At 45.1% G+C, this 25,194-nt stretch overlaps 1 protein-coding gene across 1 annotated transcript in view; it reads right to left on the reverse strand.

Annotated features, from left to right (window-relative positions):
- Positions 1 to 219: 219 nt before the first annotated feature.
- Positions 220 to 25,194, reverse strand: part of LOC118401107 (uncharacterized) — a 149,103-nt gene continuing 124,128 nt past the window's right edge. The window contains exon 3 of the mRNA XM_035798346.2: positions 220 to 14,044. Within this exon, the coding sequence (XP_035654239.1) occupies positions 1,396 to 13,845 (12,450 nt within the window). The 5' untranslated portion in view covers positions 13,846 to 14,044 and the 3' untranslated portion in view covers positions 220 to 1,395. The remainder of the gene's footprint in view (positions 14,045 to 25,194) is intronic.

A 25,194-nucleotide genomic window follows, 5' to 3' on the forward strand; every position in this document is an offset into this window, starting at 1 on the left:
GCTCTTCCTTCAGATAATGAGTTAGCAGCTCATTGAAGTGTTCAGAGAAGAGTGAGTCAGAGGCTGTTATGGTTGTCGGTGCACCTCTTTTTGCTTCCAGGCACAAACGGCCTTCACCGTTTTTCAATTTATGATGCTGTGGTGACAGCGGGGGTCTGCAGGGATGGATGTTGGAACATTTGCAGAAGATGCCATAAACAAAAGGAAGAAACAAGCATGGAGAAACCAATGCATATTTTTAATAACCAACTTTAAAAGAGGCACTAAGTGAACCACTTTACAATACAAGAGGCATTGCATTTCCATGTATTTTCTCTCTTCTCTCTCTCTCTCTCTCTCTCTCTCTCTCTCTCTCTCTCTCTCTGATTCTGTTGCACATTATTAAAATAAAACTTTGACATTGAGCATTGCACAAGGAAATCTTCTACCTACAATATAATACAATATAAGATACATATAAACAAGATAAAGCACCTTTTTTGTCTTAGTAAATAATATTCATAATTAAACAGTTGGAGGACAGACACGGAGGACTGAGTGTGTGTTTTGTGTGGTAATATCAGTGCATGGGAGGAGCTCCTAAAACAGGTCTCAGGACTGTGAATAGTCCTTGGATGCACCTGAGTTTGTACAGATGCAAGGTTTCCTAATTTTCTTTCCTAAGGATGTACAGATGAATACTTTGTTGGAGGAGGTTTTACACAGTCTTTTTTTTTTTTTTTTTTTTTGACAATTTTTTAAAGAAACTACAGAGAACCAGCACAAACGGTTGGATGAATGCAACTGCTACAGATCTCATGTTCCCTTCAGTTAGAGGACATTGGCGTTCACATTACAATAAAGAATAACGTAGCACCAATTAATGTTTATACAAAAGCTAATATAATGAATGTCAATGAAGTACAGTAGGGTAAAAATACAAAAGGAGTCATTTTTGGAGAAGCATATACAAAAGGTGCACTGACATAGTCCAAGTCCGTTGGGATGACATTGTTGCATTAAAAAAAGCAATATTCTCTATGAAACTGTGAAACTGACATGCATTAGCTGTAAAAAAACAAAAAAGAAAAGAAGAAAAATCTGTTTTATTTTCAAGTATTCTTTTTGTATTTTTTTAATGAAATATAGTCTCTGAAAAAGATAATGTTCAACCTAAGAATAGCAGGAATTAGTCAATGATTTGCCCTACTAGCATTGTCATTCTAGATTAATAAAATTATCTCTGCCATTATTCCTCACAAGAGAAGAAGACATAAAGTGACAACATAAGTATTTAGACAAACATTTCACAGAGAGCCATGCAATCTCATTCATGGTCATGAATTGTCTTGATCATCAATAACGTGAACAACTATTCAGTCTCTTTGTTTTCTATCCCACAGATCCTTCCCACAATCAGTTTATTGGTTCTGAAGTGTCCTTCCTCAAAGGAATCTTAAAACTGGTGAGCTTTTGGCCAAACAGCTGGCTCAGGAGGTTGTTCTGAGACTCTGCTGTCCTATAGGAGTGGCTCTCCATGGACCTCACCCCTGTCTTTGGCCTAGACTTATTCAAGGAATTGTTCATAGGAGGCGCTGACACTTTAGAAACTGGGTAATGAAGAGGCCGTCCAAGAGGCCCTTTTTTGGCTTTGTAATCCCCATTAATATGATGCACCATCTCTGCTTTCCTTGGCGTGCAGTTATCGAGGGAGCTTCTCTTTGCTTGAAGGCCTAGACTCCCTGATGTTTTGTGCTTGGAGACTATTTTGTTGCTGACCACATCTTCTTTCACTGAAGAGAGCACCGGGTATTCACTGGAGCCATCTGATTTCCTGTGAACTGCTGGACTCTCGCACTTGCTGGGACGGAACTTATTTTTGGTCTTGACGTCGGCAGCAAGGTTCTCCCGCGTGGCAGACGAGGAGACCCTCTGTAAACTGTGAGGTGTCCTCATCTCTTTCCTCTTCTTCTGTTCTCTTCTCACAGAGTCTTTGTCCTCATTGGATGCCGGGCCCTGGGAAATGATCTTAGTGTGGTGGACTGGTGTTGACTCCATGGCCCCGAGGCTATTGTTGGAGTTGTGTTTAGTGTTTTCACTGGGCTTGGGTGTGGAGCTTTTGTCATTCTGCTTGTTGTCATGGCTGTGACGGCTGGTTGTCTGTTGCCCCAGCTCACCCTCCCTCATTTGGTCCATCACAACGATAGATGATTTATGCTTTGTAGGAGGACGGTGGATATCATGTGTATCGGGTGTCATTGAGCTGTTGATCAGGTTTTCGCGGAAACTAACATACAACTCCTCATCCGATGCCATGGAATCTATCCTCTGTGTCTTCTTCTCAGCTTCTGCTGTGGTTGTCTGTATCTTGCTCTCAGGAGTGCTCTGCTTAGCATTGGCAAAGCACTCCTTTTGCTTTTCAGCTATACTGCTCTCAAGTGGATCATGCTCTTCCTTCACATCACATGGCTCTGTGAATGATTTGCCATCGGCCTCACCAATGTCTCTAACAGGCAGCTTAGGTGAAGGACTGGGATCAATGTCCTCTGTTTTTGGTGTAGCAGTTGAGAGACATTCCGAGCCCAGGTGAAACGTACAATGCTCCAGCTCTACCAGCATGTCAGAGTATTCCTCAGCCATGTCCTCCGTCTTCACACTGGCATAATTTTCAGTATGATATTCACCTGCACTGGTCTGTGTAGAGTCCTCTGTTGTGTGTACAGAGAGTTTCAGAACTGGCATCTCAGCACTCTTATGTAAGTTCAGTGAGGCTATGCTGGCGATGCCACTGTCAGAGCTGTTCTCTTGTAGAATGTCAGTAAGTATTTTTCTCTTTTTGTTCGCTGGCAATTCACACTCATCGTTCTCTTTGGAGGGAGATGTCTTGATAGGTCTGAGAACGCCTCTAAACTTGAAGATCTTATTCCCTCCTGACAAGTGCTTTTCCATGTGTCGGTCAAACTGCTCTTTCTTAGAGAAGGTGTAGTTACAGGTGCTGCAGATGAAAGATTTCTTGATCACATGCATGACATCTGCACACAGCTCACAGGTGTAGAGGGTGGTATGCTTTGAGTCAAGCTCATCCACCTCCTCATGCTCATTCTTCAGATGATATTTTAGTTCCTGTGGCTCCTGGTAGGTTACTGGGCATTTGTGGCACAGAAAAATCTTATTTAAGTTGTGCACAACCAGATGCCTCTGAAGCTTGAAGGGTTTGGGGAACTGCTTGCCACAGTGGTGGCAGTCTCTCGAGGGGTCTTTACAGTTGGGGTGCATCTCCACATTCTTTGGCACTGGCTCTGTATTGTGCAGAACCTCAACTGGTGTCAGCGTGCTCGGTTTCCCCACTTTTTCACTGTTCCCTTTAGGCTTGACAGCTTTGGGCTGAGCTACCTCTGTAGTTTTCACCTGCTCTGTGTTTTCTACTACGGCTAGTTTCTCCTTGTTGGAGACCTTACTGGTCTCTCTGCTGGCCTTGCTGGGGCGGCGCTGCATGATGGAGGTGATGAAGTTCTTCACGGCTGACTCCTGCATACCAGAGCCCGGCAGACTCCCCAGGATAGCGCTGTGTGACTGGCCCTTGCGGGCAAACTGCGTGGCATGCTCCCGCAAGTGCTCATTGTACATCCACACGTCTGATATCTCCTTCAGGCACATGCCACAGGTCCAGATGCCGGCCTTGTTCTTGGCATGTTTCTCCCTCAGGTGGTCCCTCAGCTGCTCCCGGGAGCTGAACTTGCGCTGGACGCACATGTAGCAGGTGGGAGGTGGAGAGGGGTTGTGGGATAACTTGTGGAAGTTGAGCTCCCCCAGGGTAAGGAACCAGGTGAAGCACACCTTGCACTTGTACTGTTTGTCCTTGATCTTCACGCTGCCCTCTTGTCGTTTCCTTCCCCTGTGTTCTGTGAGCTTCTTGGCCTTTGCAGTGTCTCTGGTCTCCGCATAATCAGTGGCAATGGGTCTTTCTAATGGGATGTCCTTGTTGGAGTCAAATAATTGAATTTCTGGTAGCTGGAATGTGGTATTGAGGTTTGGGATGTCAATGCTGTGGAAAGGAGACACGTTGTCTGTAGCACATGGCTCTCCAGGATAAGGTGCAGAAGAGGCTATAATAGGAAGTGGATATGGTGGGGTTGGGGCTTCTGCTTTACAGGGAGTTTGGTCAGAGCAGATCACAGTATCTGTAACAGAGTCATTGGAGGCACTCCATGCCAATGATGCTTTGTCGATAGTGCTCTCAGGTTGGCATAGGAAGTCACTGCCATGGTCCACACCATTCTCATGATTGTCTTTGTGGTCTGTTGTGTCTCCTTTCATGGTACATACTTTTTTGGAATCACTCTTTAATGTGCTATTATGACACATGTTCAACATGATAGCATCGTCAATGGATATTGTTTCATATTCACAAGGGTCATTTTGATTGCTGACAAATGTTTGGTCTATCTGATTTTCTGTATAGTCATCTTTCTTTTCGAGATATAGGTCAGGAGGAGGATGGTCTTGAACTAACGGTGAATCGGTTGATAGTTTCTGCTTCTTGTTCTTCTTACCATAAACCTTTGCAAATTTTTTCCTTTTCAGTTCCTCATTTCTAGTGGGGAATAACTGGGAGAATGTGCTTTCATCATCAAGAAAAGCATTCAAATCAGCACTTAGTCTAGGAGGGCTTGCAAGAGAAGATTTAAAACAGGAGAGATTATCCACCTCATCTGTCCGGCCACTGTTTTTCTCACATTCAATCTTTACTGCAACCTCTCCCAGTATCTCTTTGGCATTACTCTCATCTTTAGTTTGTTGCTCACATGCCTCTTTTGTGTCATGCAAATTCTCTCTAGACATATCATACTCTCTACTAATATCCTTACTTGCAGATACTCCCATACTAACTTCCGCTACTCCATTGATGATCTCTGACAGATTTGTGCTTTTCACCTCTTCTGTATCATTGTTGCTTTGAGTCAAGACCATAGCCAGATTTGTACGCTCCATTGGAGACATTGGCATCTGTTCAATGCCACTGTTACTTGTTACAGTAAACGGGACTTCCTCCTGCTCTGTAACTTTGTGGTTAGCAAGATAATGGATTATGTCTTGTTTCTCAGGTGACTTGCAGCATCCTTGCTTTACCTGGGTTTGGAATTCAGGAGTAATAGCCTGTAATATGTCTGTTTTCAATATATTGAGAAGCTCGTCAGAGAACGGGTCAGGCTTCACATTCACTTCCTTGTTTCTGTTCTTCCGTGTTTTGTAGATTTTCTTCGCTTTTGTAAACTGAGGAGGCATTTGCTGGACTATGTCATCAGCTGGCACTGCCATATTTGTTTCACTTGCGATGTTCTCCAGGATGAAATTAGTTTCTCCTTGTTTGGTTACGAAGGAGCTATTACTTGTCACAGGACAGTGATTCTCAGAAGCCTCATTGCTTTCTGTTTGCAAACAGGTGTGTGGAACCAGGAGCTCTAGATCCTCTTTATTTCCTGTTTCTATAGACTGGGATGTTTGGTAACTGTGTAGACTGCCTTGATGATTAGCATTTTCCGAAATTGGGCTTCTTTCAGTCCTGATCAAATGTTTCATGGCCTTGTGTCTCTTCAATCCTGGCACTGTCCGGAAACACATTGAGCATATCTCACACAGATGTATCTTTTTCTGGGTGGTTTCTTCCTCTTGCTGGTGGGTTACTGAGCACTGACCTTCCTCAACTGTTAGTGATTCTGTTTGGTCTGATGGTAATGAGGTTGGCTCATTCTCACAGATGATCAGTGGTTTGGGCGTGTGCTGATTATCTGAGATGTCCTTTATAAAAGCAAGGGTGTTCAGCTCACTAGGGACCTTATACATATCCAGGGCCTCTGGATCCACTCTCTTCAGCAAGTCAACATGTAAGTCCAAATAATCAATCGTTTGAAGGGGAGCCGGGCAAATGTCCAAATCGCCAGTGGACGGAGCAGTGCTCTGAGAAGGAAGACCCAGTAAAATAGATGGACATTTTATGTCATTTTGGATGTTGCTCTTGTTCAAAGATTCATCTGGTGGACTTAGCTTGGCTGAATGGTCTGGACTCATAGGCACCTCTGTCTCTATGTCACACAGTCTTTTGTCTGATGTCAATGTCGTGTCATCACTGCGATCACAAGGTTCACAGTCGTCCTTGGGGCTCTGCTTGATGGCTGGTTCCTCCTCATCCACATTGGCTGGGGAGATAGGAGTGTAATCGAACTGACTCAGTTGTGGAGGCTCTTCTGGAATGTAATTGTAGTTTAGTGGGCTTAATTTGAAATCATACAGTGATACAGAGACTCTCTTCGTAAGGGCCTCCATTGCCTCAGATTCCTCTGTTGCAATGGTCAAGGGTAGAGGGGAAGGAATGCAGGCGTCAGTGCTACATATTTTACTGTCTGTGATTCCCAAGTCCAGTTGAGGAGGACTTACTAAAGAGTACTCCATCTCAGGTCTTCTGGTCAATGAGTCATCAATATGCAGTGCTTCTTTGGCATTTATGTCGTCACAATTTTCCTCCTTGGGAGATTGGATTGATGCTGGGATAGTCTCTATATTATTGCATGTGATTGGCTGTGGATGTTCTTGTTTTTGTGTTTTAGAGTTGTCCACAGGTGTTTGTGGAGAAGCTGGTAGAACAGGACTGGATGGAGGAGCATTCTCTGTAATAATATCCAGCCTTTCGTCCATCTGCAAATCCTCTTTGCATGGTGAGTGCTGGGGAGATGCCATGAGATGTAAGGGAACTTGTTCCTGGATGTTTTCAACTTCTGGAATCGTTTCTCTTTGTCTATGGTTAGCCTCACATTCAGGTTCCATTTCTGTTTCTTTGTCCTCAGGTGTATGTTCCATGTGTGCATCACTGTCAAGGTCACTGTCACACTCAGCAATGACCAACATGGTGCTTTCATCATCTGAGTCAATGTTGGAAAAGGGTGATGTGTGGCTAGCATGTTCTGTATTGGTTTCCATCAACAGTGGACTGCAAGGTTTAACTGCGACAGTCTCCATGAAGACATGGGTTGATTGAGTGGTATTATCATTCACGGGGGGGCTACACCTCAGAGAAACTGTATGACTTATCACTTTGTTCTGTATTGTACTTTTGGAATCAATGTTGTCTTCCTTCATTACACATGTTGAACTGTCCTCCGTCTGTTCATTTGCAGATGGTGAGGGACATACACTCTTACAGTTACTTTGGACGTATATGGATTGTTCCTCAGATGCATTTTCTACCTCTTCAGGCTTATTATCCAAGTTGACATCCATTTCCTGGTCTGCTAGGTTGGACCCATTCGAGGGCTGGCTCACAGACTTAGCATTGAGACTGATGTCCTCCACTGGCTCCTGATGCACATCAATGGAAGTATCTAGAAGCTCTGTATGCTCAACAATGGTGCTATCTAGAAGCTCTGTGTGCACATCAATGGTAGTATCTAGAAGCTCTGTATGTTCATCAGTGGAAGTATCTAGAAGCTCTGTGTGCTCGTCAATGGAAGTATTTAGAAGCCCTGGGTGCTCGTCAATGGTAGTATCTAGAAGCTCTGTATGCTCATCAACGGTAGTATCTAGAAGCTCTGTGTGCTCATCAACGGTAGTATCTAGAAGCTCTGTATGCTCATCAACGGTAGTATCTAGAAGCTCTGTATGCTCATCAATGGAAGTCTTTAGAAGCTCTGTATGCTCATCAACGGTAGTATCTAGAAGCTCTGTATGCTCATCAATGGTAGTATCTAGACGCTCTGTATGATCAGGGAGGGCACTTTTGGCTTCAAGGATTTCATCCCCATAGTCCTCTAGCTTCTGGTTCTCACAGGTCTCCTCAGCCATTGGTTGATTATCCATTTCAGTGTTTGAGCAATAATCCGTTTCTATAACACTATTGTCTTCAGTGACATTGCTCATGATTGGGATGTCTTTGAATTCTGACCCACTGTTGTTGTTAGGTAGAGACTCAGTTGGTTGGAGTGAAACAATCTCTTTTATTACATCAGATGGGAGCTCTGTTTTTTTAGAGAGAGGAGGCTGTGACCTGAAGTGTGTGGATTTAATATTCGCGTCATCAGGAATCACCATTTCATTATGATCTCCGCCTTCAGCTGCATCAGCAGATGGAGTTTGGCTTTCACTGTGTAAGTGTGCTGGGCTCTTACGTGAGGTGAGGTTTGGCTCCTCCTCTTCAGGTGTTATGGGATCATTTTTGAAAATGGAATCTGATATCACTTCCAGGCTTTTCATCAGGTTTTCGGCATAGGTCTTACTCTCTAGAATCTCCTCAGATGTCTCTATGTCAGTTCTCTTGTCAACATCCATGTCTTCATCTCGGTGGTCCTCCTGTTTCAGTTGCTCTTTCACTTTGTCTGTATTTGAGGTTGTAGTTGTCATACTGTGTTCACGATCATCCTTCTTGCTAAATTGTTCAAGGACAATGGGTTCGTCATGGGTTGGAGTATGCTGTCCCTCCATCAACTCAAACTCAAATGGACTGGACCATGGTAGACTATGCTCAGCAAAGGACTCTGAATGTGGGTCAGATGGCATTATTGACACTGCCAGCGCCATGCTTTGCACAGGGCAGCCCATATCTAGACCAGTGTCTTCATTCTCAGATTCGTCGTCCAGACGCAGAGGGGAGAATTTGCTCATCTTCAGCTGCTTTGGGGACTCCTCAGTAAGCAGTGGTGGACTCAGCTTGGCTGTCTGGAGCTGATTTTCCAACTCGGTCACAATCCTCTTTATCTCTAGCTCATCTTCTGACGCACAGCTGTTGAGATTTGAACTGTAGTCTATTATTTTGTCTGGCAGAGACAAAGGAACATGATTGTAATCTGATTTCTTTTCATTTAATTTATCAGAGCCGTCTTTGTATTGGGATATCTCATCCGTTAACATGGGGCTGACATCGACCATAAGGCCCCAGTCCCTCTGATCCAAGAAAGGAGAAAGAAAGGATGATGCGCTAAACACCTCCTTTTTGTCATTGGTGGTATTTAAGGAGTTGAAACCTTCTTTGTGCAATGGAATGTCAGTGTAGAGGCCATTTTCAAATCCTGCCACTGAGAGGTCCCCGAACATTGACGATGTGTCAAATGAGAGAGGAGACTTCATAAGACTCTGGTCCTGCTCTAGGGGGTATGGGATCAGATCTGATGTATCTTTCTGTGTCAGAGGCTCCTGAAGTTCAATTGGAGACAGGCACACTTCGTCCATGAGTGCACTGCAAAGAGGTGTGGACTTGGGGACTAAGTCATTAGTGAAAGCCATTGGATCTTTCATTGGATAGACACTCTCATTGTGTTTGTCAAACATAGAAATGTCGGATAGCTTTGAATGCGGCTGTATAGATTGACATCCCACGCTATCCCGTCTTTTGTGTACAGATTTTTCCTTTGAGATGGTTTCATCTTTTTTGAATTTATTATACGAATGTGCTTCCATGTTGTTTGTGGCAGGATGTGCTGATTGAAGCTGATGTGATTTGAGATCAGAACTAATAGACTGAAAATGTATTGATTCCCCTTTGGAGATCTTGACGGCTGTCCTCAGTGGCGTGTCTTTGTCTGAACTTGCTTTCGTTTCAGTTTCACTGCTAAATGAGTCGTCCTTCTCCCTTGAGGACACGTCTGTGCTTCTGCATTTCTCAAGGGTTTTCACTGCACTCCCCACCTTTAGTAGCCCTGATACTGGACCAACATCTTCAGTCTTCGAGTTAGTGATACTTAAGGCCATTGACGTGTCTTTATTAGTAGAGAGGAAAGTCTTATCAGCGCTATACTTCTGAGTAGATTTGGTGAATGTCAGTGCTAGTTGTGTGCTAGACTCTAGGCATAACTTCTGTGGCTCGTAGGTTCTCTGCTCGGAAGACTCTTTCCTCCTGATCTCCACCCTTTTCTCACAGTCTGAGTCTGTGCGGTCAGTGCTTTTGGGGCTGTTGATGCCATCGCTGGAGATACTCACAGACGTGCTGACTTCACTGCTAGTGGATGACCTGCTGCCTCTCCTCCGAAGTCTCTGGTGAGAGCCAGGTTTCTCTAGAGACAAGGAGACATCTTCAGCTTTCTTCACCTCAAAGCACTCTTTTGACTCGTGCCTCCATGCTGCACTGTCCCTGTCACTCCTAGCCCTCCATTTGCACTCCTTTGTGTAGGTGTACTTGCAGCGGCTGCTTTGGCTCAGGCGACCTTGGCTTGCTATCTTCACAGGCTCAGACCCGTCATCTGAGTCTGAGACATAGTCGTACTCCCCAAATGTAGGGTTTGGCACTGTGGGCGTCAATCTCTCCATCACCAGTGAGAACTGGAGGTTTTTGGTGCCTTTTACATGGAGCTTGTGTAACTTGTTTTTCTGTTGAACTATTTTGTGGATGAGTTCTTTGCTCCAGGTACCGGCACCGGTCCTTTTCCTTTTATTCTCCCTTGCTGTAATCTTTGGGGTTGGGGAACTCCTGTTTGCCGAGGAGACTTGAGAAGAGGTTGAGCCACTCAACAAAGAGCTATCCCGGAGGCTTCGAACTCCACAACGTTCTGAAAATGTGCTGGATAAGAGGAACCTTGGAGTGTTAGTGTTTTCCTTTTCACTCTTGCACAGCTTTCTTATATCTTTCACTTTATTTTCTTGCTCCCTCGGTTTCTCCCCTGAGGCGACCCTTGAATTTATATGAGAGAGTTCTTTTTTGATGTTGATTTTCTCATCCTGCTCAAAATTCAGAGTGGTCTTCTCAAGTTTGCTTACTGTGTGGTTGTTTTCTGTCTGAAGGCTCGCTTTGTCTGAGTCATAAAGATATTTTCCTTGTGTCAGAGACCTATCATTTTCAGTAGATTGTTTGATTTTGCCCTCAAAGACCATTGAGTCTTTGGTTTTCAGAGTCTGCCTGTTTGACGATACTCTGACAGTGGCGGGATCATCATCTGTGAATGCATCAATGAAGCTGCTGTCAATCTCTGCATTGTCTGACTGATAGCCCAGTCCATTTAGAGCCTCAGTGATGAGGCTATCTAATTTTGCATCCTCCATCTCCAAGTCAGGAAGAGCGACAGGAATGTTACCTGCACCAGTGAACAGGTTAAGTTTCATGGGGTCATCCTTAGAATCTCCTTTTGTTTCGCTGTCAGACATCAGCTCTCCATTCTTATTGAGCCCCAGCAGAGACAGGTGAAGGTCAGTCGGACACCTTGGCATGGAGACACGTTGACATAAACTGGTCCCAGAGGATGGATCTTTTGTCATGTCATTGTGAAACTGTGTTGAACTTCCTGGAGTTGTTCTGGTGTCATCCACTTTCTGTGAAAATGCATGCTGTCCACAGTATTGCTTATGGCCAAGGAAGGAGGCCAGGTTAGTGAAGTTCTGATCACACTGCTTGCACGTGAGAAGCACATCCAGTTGGTCAAGGTTTGCCGTGGCTAAAGACGTGGCTAACAGTTGATGTGCAGAGTATGGTGGTGGAGGGGGGTGGTGCTCCACTCCAAAGCCCTCCATATAGCCCTTGTTGCCTTCCATACTAGGCTTTTGGTGTTCGTTATTCTGCAGGTAGTTCATCATGTCATCTTTTTCCCTCTCTGGGGCGTAAGGCAGATTACGGGAGGCGTCTGAGTGGAAATGGTGAGAGTTAGTGCTGAGGTGATCTGTGGGTCCTTGTGCCTTCAGTTGGTGCTGGTGATAAAATGGAGGGGGATGCCCAGTCTTTGATATCTGACTGTCCTCAGAGAGGTTGACAGGGCTTGTTGAGGCTGGGGAGAGTGAGGAACATGTGCTGCTAGAGGCTGGGTTATGGATTGGGGAGGGCGAGGGAGAGTCATATGGTGACACCATCATAAGTCCCATTGGTGGGACCTGCAATGGTGGATATCCATATGTACTTGATGATGCCCCAGGTACTGATTGATTCATTCCAAAATATATGGGCTTATTCTTGGACTCACAGACCTTTGCGTGACTTGTCTCAACTTTAAAATGTGGTATTGTACTGCAGCCCTGTTTGACACTCTCTTGCCTTGGGTTTGATAGACCTTCACTAGGTCTATTGTTTTGGAAGGAGCTGGGGCTTTTCAGTGAGCCATTCTTATGTGATTTAGTGTCATCCTGCCAGTCAGAGGGTGCTACCAAAAAAGTGAGCTTTTGGTTGCTTTGTTGCCTAGACAACTCTATCCTGTTTTGGTTTGGCATGACAGAAGTTAGGCGTATCTGCTGCCATGGCATCCTACTGCTTTTGGATGTGTTTGGCCTTTGATCGACGGCTGGCTGGTTCTGAAACTTGTCATTCATATTAGGATAAGCCATAGTGTTTTGGTCTGCTGGTGAAAAGGTCTTATTCGGTCCCTCCCATGAGTGTGGTAACCTACTATGGGGCTTGGTGTTGACGCTTTTGTCAAAAGGCACAGAGCTCATGTGGATGCTATTGAGTGGAGGGCTGCTGTTGTAGGCTTTGTTTGAAAAGTGCATTTGGGAGTTTGGACCTTGTGCAATATTTCTGGCATGGTGTACACTGGCTTGAATGTGTGTTCTCTGGCTGGCAGCACTGTCTTTGGGGTGGCAACTCCTCTTGCTCCCTGAAGTGAGGGCTACATCCCGATTGTCTGTCTGGACGAAAGTGTCCGTGCTATCTGGCAGGGAACTCTTACCCTGATCTGACTGCTGGGAGATAGAGCCAGAGCTCTCACTACTAGCTGAGTCCTCACTCAGGCCCCTGGTGCAGTGCATAGAGGACGCGGCCCCTTGTGGTGCTTGCAGGTACTGTGGTGGCTGTGGAGGATGGGGGTAGGAAGACCTGTCCTGTCGCTGGTCACTGTTGAATTGATTGTTATTCTGAACCCCCTCCTGACCCTCCCCAGATGTCTGAAAGGTAAAAGAGTTAAGAGTCACCTGGGCAGGAGTCAAAGAGGAGTCTATATAGTCCTGGGATTGGGGGTTCTGATCACAGGGAAAAGGGTCTGGGTTTGAGTCTTCCAATAAGAGGTATCCGTACTGAAATGGCAGAAAGCTGCCATTTGCCTTGTTCACCTCCGAGAGAACTGTGGATTTTTGTGAAGAAATCCCATAGTTAGAACCATTAAAAGTCCTCTCTGGAGACTGCCAGTCATTGGAGCCACTCAACTGAAAGTCTGGGAAGAGCAGCTGGCCGCTTGGCTGTGTGTTATTATTGTTCTCCATTGGGCCTGGTGGCTGCTGCTGCTGGGGTGGCTGCTGGTGGGTGGATGACCCACCTGTGGTTCCCAGTGCCTGTGAGGTATAGCTTGGGGAGGTGAGATTGGAGGAGGTCTCCTGAAAGCAGCGGCTGTAGTTGAGCTCCTCCTGCTGCAGCTCGGCCTCTCGCTCTGGTATACTGGGCACGTGGAACCTGTAGCTGCCCGACACAGGGCCTCGACTGGCCTCCAGCTTCTTGGGTGGCGAGACCTTCTGCTGTGGGTAGGCGATGCCGATTGTAGGGTTAGAGCGTGGGTTGGTGATGCTGAGTCTGTATAGCTGCTGTGGGTTACCGCGCTCTGACTTCCCTGACCTCTTACCCTTGTCTCGGCTCCGGTTCTTTCCGCTGGGGGATTGGGGGCTGCCTTTGCCACTGGGCCACGTCCTGTTGCTGGCGAACTTAGGCTTGTTCTGCAGTGACTTGAAGTCTATTTTCCCCGCCTGCTGAGGTCGGATCACAGCCTCGCGCTGCTGAGTATAGTCTCTGTCCTTGTCTACAAACTTGGCCCCTCTGCTGATTGTCCTCTCCTCCACGTCCGAACTTGAGAAGTGCTCTGAAGACTCTTTTGTGGCTTTCTCACTGCTACTGTACTGCTCCAGTGCAGTACCCTCATCCTGCAGTTTGAACTCAGCATCCAGCTTTTTGACAGAGTACGTGTGCTGAGTCTCTCCTGCCATGGTGCAGGCGAGGCTTGCTGGGCAGGCCTGGTCCTCAGAGATGCTATCTGTGAGGCAGAGGCATGATGAGTCTGGGAGTATGGATCAATACGCTGCTTCCATTGGCACAAACGGCAGGGATGGGAGGGCGGCTCTCTGCGTGATTATCTCTCAGCTCTCATCGTGGACCACCAATCTGTCAATTTACCGTCTGGGAATCCTGCAGAGACAGAGAGGAGAAAGAGGGGGGGGTCAGATTTCTGAAACATACACATTTTGCTTTCGTTCAAGTTGCATTCCATTAAAAAAGCATGACAATTGCCCTTCTAAATGCATTTCAAGAAATGTATGTTGTTGAATACTAAAATGCTACCTCCAGAATAAATAAAATAATAATAATCAATCATTGACCAGCATTCATTAATTAATTGATTAATTAATGAATGAATTCATTCATTCATTCATTCATTCATGTGAACAGTTGCATAACTATTTGTAGAACAAAGAACAGTACAGGTACACAAGTCAGCAGGGATATTAGCTTTAGTAAACCTACAGAGCAGGATGAGAGGTGAGTGATTCAGTAAAAATCTATTTTCCAGCTGTTGCCAGGAGAGAGCAGTATTGCCACAGTTTTGCCTCAGTACTACCACACAAGGCACAAAGACACATTGTACAGTATACAGGCACATTATAAACCCATTTCAAGTTGTCCAGATACATCTGAAAACCACAACGGCAATTCAACTAATCACGCAGTGCACTGTCATGGTCAATAGATATAAAACTCATATAGCTATGAAATAGATCAATATACTTTTATCGACAAGGCTTGCCTCTGTGCATACCGTAAGATAGTGTCTACTGAGTGGATCTGACTGGAATACTATCACAAAAGGTATGTCACACACAAAACATATTGCAAGAGCCGAAATGCATCTGGCCATGTTAGTGAAACATTGTGCTCTTGTTCTGAGGAACACTGTGGGTTCTGAGGAAGGAGAGGATTCAATGCTGGACACACATTGCCAATGAGTGAATCATGTAAAAGCCCAAAAGAACAGCGACACAATGCTAGACTGTTTGGCCGGTTGGGGAGGGACGCAGGTTTAGCTCATGGAGCAATATCAGGGGATTAGTCAGTAGGCCTTTAGACAGTGAGGAGGGCAGGGGACGTTTGTTTCCTTTCCCTCAGGCATCCCAGACACTGCTTATATCCTGGTTTACTTTGGCCCTCCACTCCTTCGTTTGAGGTTAGACCAGAAGCAGCTCAAAGTTAGCGGCAGAATGTCATTTCTGGGCCTGTTAGCCAAGAAGCCCCCACATCTCCTCATCCTCCCCCTCATCTTCCCCCCCTACCTAAACCAACATTTCAGTGAGAGAGCAAGTAAAATGCTGCGCTTGTGTACTGTGAAGGGGTGCCCCACCCCATCCTAGGGGAAGTCTGTGACTCTCCTGCTCCCCAGCGGAGTACCATAGACAGCTGGCAAAAGTCACACACCTACCCATGGTGACTGACCGCGTGCACTTTCTGTACTTAGGGATCATTTGGGGACAGGGAGAGAAAATAATCACACACCAATGAAAAAGGCAATGAATGTGGGTATTTACCCATTCAAATACTGTAGTTCACTGGTCTTCTTGATGAACATTCCAACTGTTATTTTGCCTGGCAATAAAACATTTTGGGCCATTAACAGATTCTTTCTTTCACTAAATAAGTAAGTAAGAGCAGCTGTAATAGCCAGTAGGTAACATTACTAGTTGCACATGATTGGTTAAAGGGAGGCTAAAGAAAGTTTAATAAGATCATGTAAACTGTAAAATCCACTCAAAAACTATCTTTTGGTATTTCTTTCATTATTCCACTGTTGATACAGTCCCAATTTTTCAGTCATGTTAGCAGTCAAGTTTTCAAGACATTGGACTATTAAGAAGCAAAGTGTCACCAACCACATCATCATATGATGCGTTTTGCAAAAGCTTGACCTCGCCTTCAGACATAATGTTGTTATGGAGCTGCCCGGGGTCACATTAACACCTACACCTGCTTTAGTTCCTTTCCTCTGTGTGTGTGTGTCTACACGTGTGTGTATATGTGTGCATGTGCTTGAGGGTGTGTGTGTGTGTGTGTGTGTGTGTGTGTGTGTGTGTGTGTGTGTGTGTGTGTGTGTGTGTGTGTGTGTGTGTGTGTGTGTGTGTGTGTGTGTGTGTGTGTGTGTGTGTGTGTGCAAGACAATTCAGTAATTTCACTGAATTGATATAGGACTTGATTTAATTACCCTATCTCTCTGTCTCGCAGACACATACGTACAGTCACAAAAACAAACACATACGCACACACAGTACAGTGCAAACCATAATTAGGGATGCCTGGCTTTCCCTGCCCTCTAACCAGCCGGCCTATTGACCTACATGGACCTGTGACACGGATGGCTCTGTCCCTGTATTTTTAACTGCACAGCCCTGCCCTGTAATTACAAAGCTCTGACAATGGCTGGGGATGGGCGTGGTGGCCGTACACAGAAGGAGAGAGTAGGAGCAGAGACAGGGAAAGACCACTTTCACTAGCAGTATGTCTCCTCCAGTGAAGGCTGTACCTCTAGTGAGAGGAATTCCTATGTTTTATCTCATTACAACAGCACCTAAGTTCTTTCCAACTTTCCTTTTTATTCATTTAATGCACTTTTGAGTGGTTTCACAATTTTGTTTGTGTTTGGTCTATTTGACGCCTGTATATAGCATATAAATAATCTGCTATCCAAATCCAAAGATGAAAACAAAAGGTATCTTGTTTCGATAGCCTGTTCGCATGGGACAGGACAGACTTTAAACAGTCAGAATATATCTCCTCTCCTTTTGTTTAATGCACAAATACAAAAGCTTCTGATGTCGGCCCACCACCTCAAGCTCAACCTCGACAAGACGGAGCTGCTCTTCCTCCCAGGGAAGGCCTGCCCGCTCCTAGAACTCTCCATCACGGTCGACTACTCCACGGCGTCCCCCTCCCAGAGTGCAAAGAACTTTGGCATGACCCTGGACAACACCCTGCCGCAAACATCAACACATTGAGTCACTCCTGAAGGTTAATGCTCCACAACATCTGTAGAGTACGACTTTTCCTCACACAGGAAGCGGTGCAGGTCCTTATCCAGGCACTCGTCATATCCTGTCTGGACTACTGCAACTCTCTCTTGGCTGAGCTCCCCGCTTGTGCCATCAAACCCCGGCAATTTATCCAGAACACTGCAGCCCGCCTGGTGTTCAACCTTCCCAATCTCCAATGTCACCCCGCTCTTTCGTACACACAAAGCAATTCGAAGCTCACATCCACTACAAGACCATGGCTCTTGCCTATGGAACAGCAGGGGCAACTGCCCCTCCCTACATTCAGGCTATGATCAAACCCCACATCCAAACCTGAGCCCTCCATTCTGCTACCCCTGGTCTCTTGGCCATCCCACCCGTACGGGAGGGCAGCTCCCGATCAGCGCAGTCAAAGCTCTTCTTTGTCCTGGCACCCCAATGGTGGAACCAGCTTCCAATGATGCTTGGACAGCAGAGTCTCTGTCCATCTTCCAAAAACATCTGAGAATGATACACCTACTGTAGTCAGTTGCACAACTGAATGCATTCAACTGAAATGTGTCTTCCCCATTTAACCCAACCCCTCTGAATCAGAGAGGTGCTGGGGGCCGCCTTAATCGATGTCTGCCTCGCTCAAGGGAAGAATGCAAGTTTTCTCCACCGTGCCAGCTTGGGATTTCGAATCAGCAACGTTTAGGTTACTTGCCCAACACAACCTGCCACCTACCTCTTAAATTTTTAAAAACATTAAGCCGTCTCAGTCTTATCCCTCCCCTCCAAAAAATGACCTTGCACTTGTCTTTTCGTACGAGCACTGGCTTTGCTGATCATTTATTTGAGAAAAAATGTACTTGCTACGACTTTGACATGTGATTGTCTGACCTAGCTATTTTAAGATGAATGCACTCTGGATAAGCGTGTCTGCTAAATTATGACAATCTAAATGTAAATGGATCCCACAGAAATGTGCTAAGCTGAAACGGACAACAGGGTATGAGGAGACTAACCTGATGCCCGATTATACAATATTGCTCCAAAGTGCCACGAAAAGTCTTCTGAATTCTTCTGTCCAATTCCACTGAATTTGTTGGGTAATGCATATCCCTTTCCCTGTGCCAATACATACAGTATGCAGCAGTTACAAATAGACTCAAATATGTTCAGTATGGGAATATAGAAAAATAGAGTAACACAATTGGCTTGCGTGTGAATTGGGAACAGCCTAAAGCCTATATGTATGTAACGTGTACAAATGAGTCTTTACTTCTGCCAGGAGACCCACATTCCTTCTCTTCAGATCCTATCAGATCATCTCAAAAAGGCCATCTCTCATACCATTAGTGCTGATATGCCTGACAGTGATGCCTCCATGAGCTCTGCAGGCGCCACAAATGTTTTATTTTCAAACTGGATAGGTGCAATGAAATGTTTTTTTTCTCACAGGGTCACCCCCTGAAGCAAATTAGGGTTCAAGTGCCTTGCACAAGGGCACATCGATAAGAAAACCAAATAAGATCATGTTGAAATATAGTTGTGATGAAATGCAGTTATGTCTCAGTACTTTTCAAAAGCATAAGGGATAATGTCTAGTTGGCTTATGCCCTTGGTGGCATCACTAGGAGAAACTGTGTGGTGTGTTGACAGCTTTACAGTGGGAGGAGGACTGTAAGTCCCATAGGTGACTGTTATTCAGCCTGGGGTCATGGCCCTGTCTCTGCTACAGAGAGGAGGAAAGACACCAGGTGAGAGAGATGTGGATCTAGAGGGTACAGACCCACAACCAGGACCAGAGGTGCTCACCAGCGTTGCATTGACATTCAAAAGAGGAGATTCATTGGATTTCCATTTATCTTCAGTTCTTCATGGAAATATAATTTCCCTTCCTGTATTGACTGTACTGGAATGGATATGACCCCCAACCCTGCTCTATATATCTGTATGACAAATACAAACGCCCCTCTATGCAGCCAGGCTCTGAGTGTTACTGTTAGGTCACTGTTATGTGTGTTTCCCTATCGTCCAGCCTGGTCCAGCCTCCAACCAACCTCTGAGTGGTATTTAGCAGGTTGGGAGGGAAGGCTGGGGGTCTGTGGTTCTGGCTGGGCTGGGGCCTGGCTGTGAAAAGTCACATCCCCTCTTCAGCTCGAAAGGGCTCTGAAAGCCGGAGTGTCTACTGTGTCTGCCGTGTTCTCCGCCAGCGGTCGGCCAGATGGGTGCAAATTGGCCCAATTGAAAACTCCCCCCAACTGGCCTCACAGTGCTTGATCTGGCCCCTGAGGGTCTGGGCGGTCAACAGCCAAACCCATACATTATGTCCTCGTCTGGTGTTTGCCCCTGGGTTTGCACAGTGGGGGTAAGAGGGTGCGGACAACACGGGACTCCGACAACAAAGAGAGCAGTGGCAGGGATCGCAGGGGCCTCACAGAAGTAGCACCCACGTCCAAGCTGTCAGTTCACAAAGAGGATGGACTCATTTATATCTTTACAACTACCTGGTTGACTTCCAGGGTAGGGCCTGACCAGCACACCAGCCATACTCCATCCACAGTCAGTCAGTCTCCTTTCAGGCTCAGAATGACTTCACACACCAGGTTTACACATATCAATCTGCCAATGTGATGGGCATCTTTGAAACGCTTTTTTTTTTTTGATCCGATATAAGTATAAAGTGGTCTTGAATCGGGAATAAAGGCCGTGTGGCTATGACAGAATTGTTAGCCGGGCAAATATCAAATCCCGTGTGACTGGTCCCATAAAAATGCATTTCAGTGGGTTTTACAAGTCAATTAAGGCAGTGTGTGCGTGTGTTCTGCAGGCCTGGTGTCAAATCATTAAGCCTCACCACCATCAGCATCAGCAGCAGCAGTAGCTCCCCATATGGAAGCACAGTTTCATAACACCACCCAGACACTGTAGTGCTGAGCGTGGGAGTTCAGATGAGGTTTGGTGTGTGCGTTCAAAACCCATTGTTAGCATATTTTTTTATGCCTGACTATCTGTGTGTGTGTGTCATTCAGGCGTAACTATAGAGTGTACTTCTGTTTGTGTGTGTGTGTGTGTGTGTGTGTGTGTGTGTGTGTGTGTGTGTGTGTGTGTGTGTGTGTGTGTGTGTGTGTGTGTGTGTGTGTGTGTGTGTGTGTGTGTGTGTGTGTGTGTGTGTGTATGGGTGTGTATGGGTGTGAGAGAGAGAGATAGACAGAGAAATCTACAGAGAGAGTAAGATAGTGACAGTATTTACGTGAGCAAGGGTATTTAATGTTGGTATGACTCAAGACTAGGTAGACAGTGATCCTCTGTAGCTCAGTAGCTAGAGCATGGAGCTCACAAAACCAGTATAGTGGGTTTGATTCCTGGGTCCACCCATACTTAAAAATGTATGCAGGAGTGACTGTTAGAAGCTTTGGATAAAAGCATCTGCTAAATGGTATATATTATTACAGCCTATATTGTTTTCCTCTCACAGCAGAGTGGGGGAAAAGTTATAACTCCAGCCGAGTGCAAACAACATTTCCTGAAAGTCTTTCCCTTGTCGTCCTCGTGCAGGATGTATGTGGTGTAGGTTGATGTTAAAATACGCTGCTAACACTTTACTCCATCCATCACATCAATGGCTTCAGCCCATAATTGCTTTAGCATTTTCTATTTTCCAAGAGCCCTCAACCCCATGAGCTCTGTACGCCGAACGCGGTGCACCGAGCGCTTCTTTCCCAGTAAAATCTGTCTATGACCATTCAGATAAGAGTTCATAATGCTGAGTAATGTATAGAAATGTACAGTAAAACCTGTCTATGAGCATTCAGATAAGTTCATAATGCTGAGTAATGTATAGAAATGTACAGTAAAACCTGTCTATGAGCATTCAGATAAGAGTTCATAATGCTGAGTAATGTATAGAAATGTACAGTAAAACCTGTCTATGAGCATTCAGATAAGAGTTCATAATGCTGAGTAATGTATAGAAATGTACAGTAAAACCTGTCTATGAGCATTCAACTAAGAGTTCATAATGCTGAGTAATGTATAGAAATGTACAGTAAAACCTGTCTATGAGCATTCAACTAAGAGTTCATAATGCTGAGTAATGTATAGAAATGTACAGTAAAACCTGTCTATGAGCATTCAACTAAGAGTTCATAATGCTGAGTAATGTATAGAAATGTACAGTAAAATTGGGCTCTTGCACAGACATAGGCTCTATTCATAAAATTGTATCACCACAGTAAATTTGACACCTTTTTAAATGCATCATACTAGAGGCGATAGATTAATTTAAACACTATTCAATTTCAGATTCATTCTATAATGACAATTTTATTCGGTCCAATGTCATCTGTGATTACTATCCTCTGCCACAAGCTATGGGAAGAGACTACCGGAGATAAATGCTATTTTCCTAGCGACGTCTATAGGATTTTATGCCTTTGGTGAGGCGTTACCTCCAAAGACTGAGTGGTATACCAGGCCATTATGCAAGTCACACACAAACACACACACACACGCACGCACGCACGCACGCACGCACGCACGCACGCACGCACGCACGCACACACACACACACACACACACACACACACACACACACACACACACACACACGCAAACAGTAGACTTACGCATACAATACTACAGCCAGTGACCTCCAGAGACAGTGAGTAGTGCCGGAGCCAAGGGAAGGTCAGCCGCCAGAAGAGCAGTCCACTTCTACACACAAAGGCTCCCTTTATGACAATGTAAATCAATAAGCAGAATTAGGTAGCATTTCCCCAAAATGTCCCTTTTTCCAGACGCTGCCTGTAGTGAAATATCACCTCACAGTAGCCTCCAAGACCTGAGTCAGAGGAGCGTGGAGAGAAAAAGAGAGGAGAGAAGAAGAAATGAGGAGCGAAGGAAAGGGACAAGAAGGAAGACAAAGAAAAGAGAAGAGTGAAGAGGATGAAAGGAGGGGATGAATGAGGAGAGATGATATGAGACAAGAAGAGAAGACTGAGAAGGAAAGTGAATCTACAAGAAGTAACAAAGTCGCAAAGGAGGTAGGGAAGGAGTGTGTGTGTGTGTGTGTGTGTGTGTGTCTGGGCGCTAGCTGGGCGCTATGAGCTGAGGGATGCGGAGCGAGGGATCAGGTAGCAGCAGAGAAGGCAGGCTGACTGCTCTCCTCACACCTCTCCCAGTGGCAGTGTGACGAGCCCAGCCAGGCTCAGGCTCGGGGAACGGAATGCTCAGCAGCTAACGAGAACAGCTGGCCCAAGGCCACTAACTGACTAGGCGCTGGGCCAAACCCTCGGTCAGGGGGCCTGCCTACTCTCCTATATTTTTGGAAACATCCATTATCCAAGCAATTTGCCTTAAAGGTCTCCTTCATGCTTGTGCTGCTTTGGAGGCAGTACTGGGGAAGAAGGCATATATATATATATATATAATATGTCAGAATTTTGAGGATTGTGTGGACCGAAGGGTGGGGAAAAGAGAAATGTCAGTATAGTTGGGATTGTGGGGACAACCCAGGCAACACTGATTAGACAAGGCGAGAAAAAGCTCTAATACTGACACATATGAATTATACACCCACCACTGTAGCTGGCTAGCTTTGACATGTTTGTTTTGTTAGTGAGTGGTTTGGATGTTAGACGTGTCAACACGGCTGTTGCTTATTCATGAAAGTTTTAAAATGTTTCAATACAGTGTTTAATTTGTCGCTCTGCCTCGTTATGGGTGACGTTTCTGTCCGTTTTCAGGATGCCATAGAAACCAAGGCAAGGCTGATTGAAATGAAACAGGGAGCAACTTTGGAGGCTTGTTTTCTCTAGTCTCTCCCCCATCCCACCAGTGGTTAGCTGCAAAGTGGGGGAGATGGTAAGAAGGGTGTGCGTGTATGTCTGTGAGTGTGTTGTTTTTTTTTCAAACCGCAGGATTTGTTTTAATTTGTCTGTTTCTATGTTGCTAAACTCAAAATTCCACAAACATTATGGAATATTTGTTTCAGTGAGTTTAAACCCCCCCCCCCCCGCCCCCTCCCTCGTTTTGACACAATTTCCCTAATTTCTTCAAGGCAGTGGAATATCTGTCATGTGTGGCGGTTGGTAGGAGAGAGAAACAGATGGGAAAAGCGTGCGATATAAACCTTGGATGACTGCAGACACAAGATATTACTAAGGGCAGGGTAGACAACGGTTCCTGACTCCGGTCCATAGCCGTGACAACCTAATACTTAATGAACAAAGTCCTCTTTCAGAGATCCCTTCCAAATGAATGGTCACCCTCCAACATTCCTAATTTCAGAGTATTAATACTTGCTAGTCCATACTTCTAGCTAGGTCAGAGGATTTGGTTGCCGCTCAAATGGAGCAACGTTTAATTAGCTGTAAAATAAGCTTTGCTGAGCAGACAGAAAGAGAGAGAGAGAGAGAGAACAAGAGAGAGAAGTGCATTTATTAACGATAGTCATCTGTAACCCTAGCCATAAAGACCTCAGTCCATCAACTATGTCTATGCGTGTGTGTATGTGTGTGTTTGTGTGTGTCTGACCACGAGTGTGTTTAAGTCAATGTCTACAATCATCTACGGCTAAATATAACTGAATAAACTGACGGTTTATATTGAAGCTCAGACTTACTTCAAGTGGAAGATATTTGGAAGGTAAGAACACACTCCATCAACATTTTCCTAACCTGGCCGTACACCTGACCACACATCACAAGAGACCGTTATATATCGCTTGACCCTTCTTTAATAAAGCAAGTTAAGTGCACTTCTCAAAGTTTACTTCATTTAGTTGCCCTCAATTGATTGGAACAATATTGAGTCGAAGTCTAGGTCTATATATGGACACACCACATACACACGGAAACAGGAGAACCGTATCCTGACTCCTCCGTGTTTGTTAGGAAATCATAAAATAGCATTTACACTGAAAAGTATTTACACTGTAAACTTCTAATGGGAGCCGTGCAATTTTTATTTTTGATTTAACCAGGTAGGCTAGTTGAGAACAAGTTCTTATTTGCAACTGCAACCTGGCCAAGATAAAGCGTAGCAATTCAACAACACAGAGTTACACATGGAATAAACAAAACATACAGTCAATAATACAGTAGAACAAAAGAAAACAAAAAGTCTATATACAGTGAGTGCAAATGAGGTAAGTTAAGGAAATAAATAGGCCATGACAATATAGAAATTAAACACTGGAATGTTAGATCGGCAGAAGGTGAATGTGCAGGTAGAGATACTGGGGTTCAAAGGAGCAAAATAAATAAATAAATAACAGTATGGGGTTGAGGTAGGTAGATAGATGGGCTGTTTACAGATGGGCTATGTACAGGTGCAGTGATCTGTCAGCTGCTCTGACAGCTGGTGCTTAATTTTTTATTTTTTAAATTTTACCTTTATTTAACCAGGCAAGTCAGTTAAGAACACATTCTTATTTTCAATGACGGCCTGGGAACAGTGGGTTAACTGCCTGTTCAGGGGCAGAACGACAGATTTGTACCTTATCAGCTCGGGGGTTTGAACTTGCAACCTTGCGGTTACTAGTCCAATGCTCTAACCACTAGGCTACGCTGCCGCCCCAGAGTAGCCTAGTGAGGGAGATGTGAGTCTCCAGCTTCAGAGATTTTTGCAATTCGTTCCAGTCATGGGCAGCAGAGAACTGGAAGGAAAGACGACCAAAGGAGGAATTGGCTTTGGGGGTGACCAGTGAGATATATCTGCTGGAGCGCGTGCTACGAGTGGGTACTGCTATGGTGACCAGTGAGCTGAGATAAGGCGGGGCTTTACCTAGCAGAGACTTGTAGATAACCTGTAGCCAGTGGGTTTGGCGACGAGTATGAAGCGAGGGCCAACCAACGAGAGCGTACAGGTAGCAATGGTGGGTAGTGTATGGGGCTTTGGTGACAAAACGGATGGCACTGTGATAGACTGCATCCAGTTTGTTGAGTAGAGTGTTGGAGGCTATTTTATAGATGACATCACCGAAGTCGAGGATCGGTAGGATGGTCAGTTTTACAAGGGTATGTTTGGCAGTATGAGTGAAGGATGCTTTGTTGTGATATAGGAAGCCGATTCTAGATTTAATTTTGGATTGGAGATGCTTAATGTGAGTCTGGAAGGAGAGTTTACAGTCTTTCCAGACACCTAGGTATTTGTAGTTGTCCACGTTCTAAGTCAGAGCCGTCCAGAGTAGTATTGCTGGACGGGCGAGCAGGTGCGGGCAGTGATCGTTTGAATAGCATGCATTTAGTTTTACTTGCGTTTAAGAGCAGTTGGAGGCCACGGAAGGAGAGTTGT

The sequence above is a fragment of the Oncorhynchus keta genome, chromosome 22 (assembly GCF_023373465.1).
Source record: "Oncorhynchus keta strain PuntledgeMale-10-30-2019 chromosome 22, Oket_V2, whole genome shotgun sequence".
Lineage (NCBI taxonomy): Eukaryota > Metazoa > Chordata > Actinopteri > Salmoniformes > Salmonidae > Oncorhynchus > Oncorhynchus keta.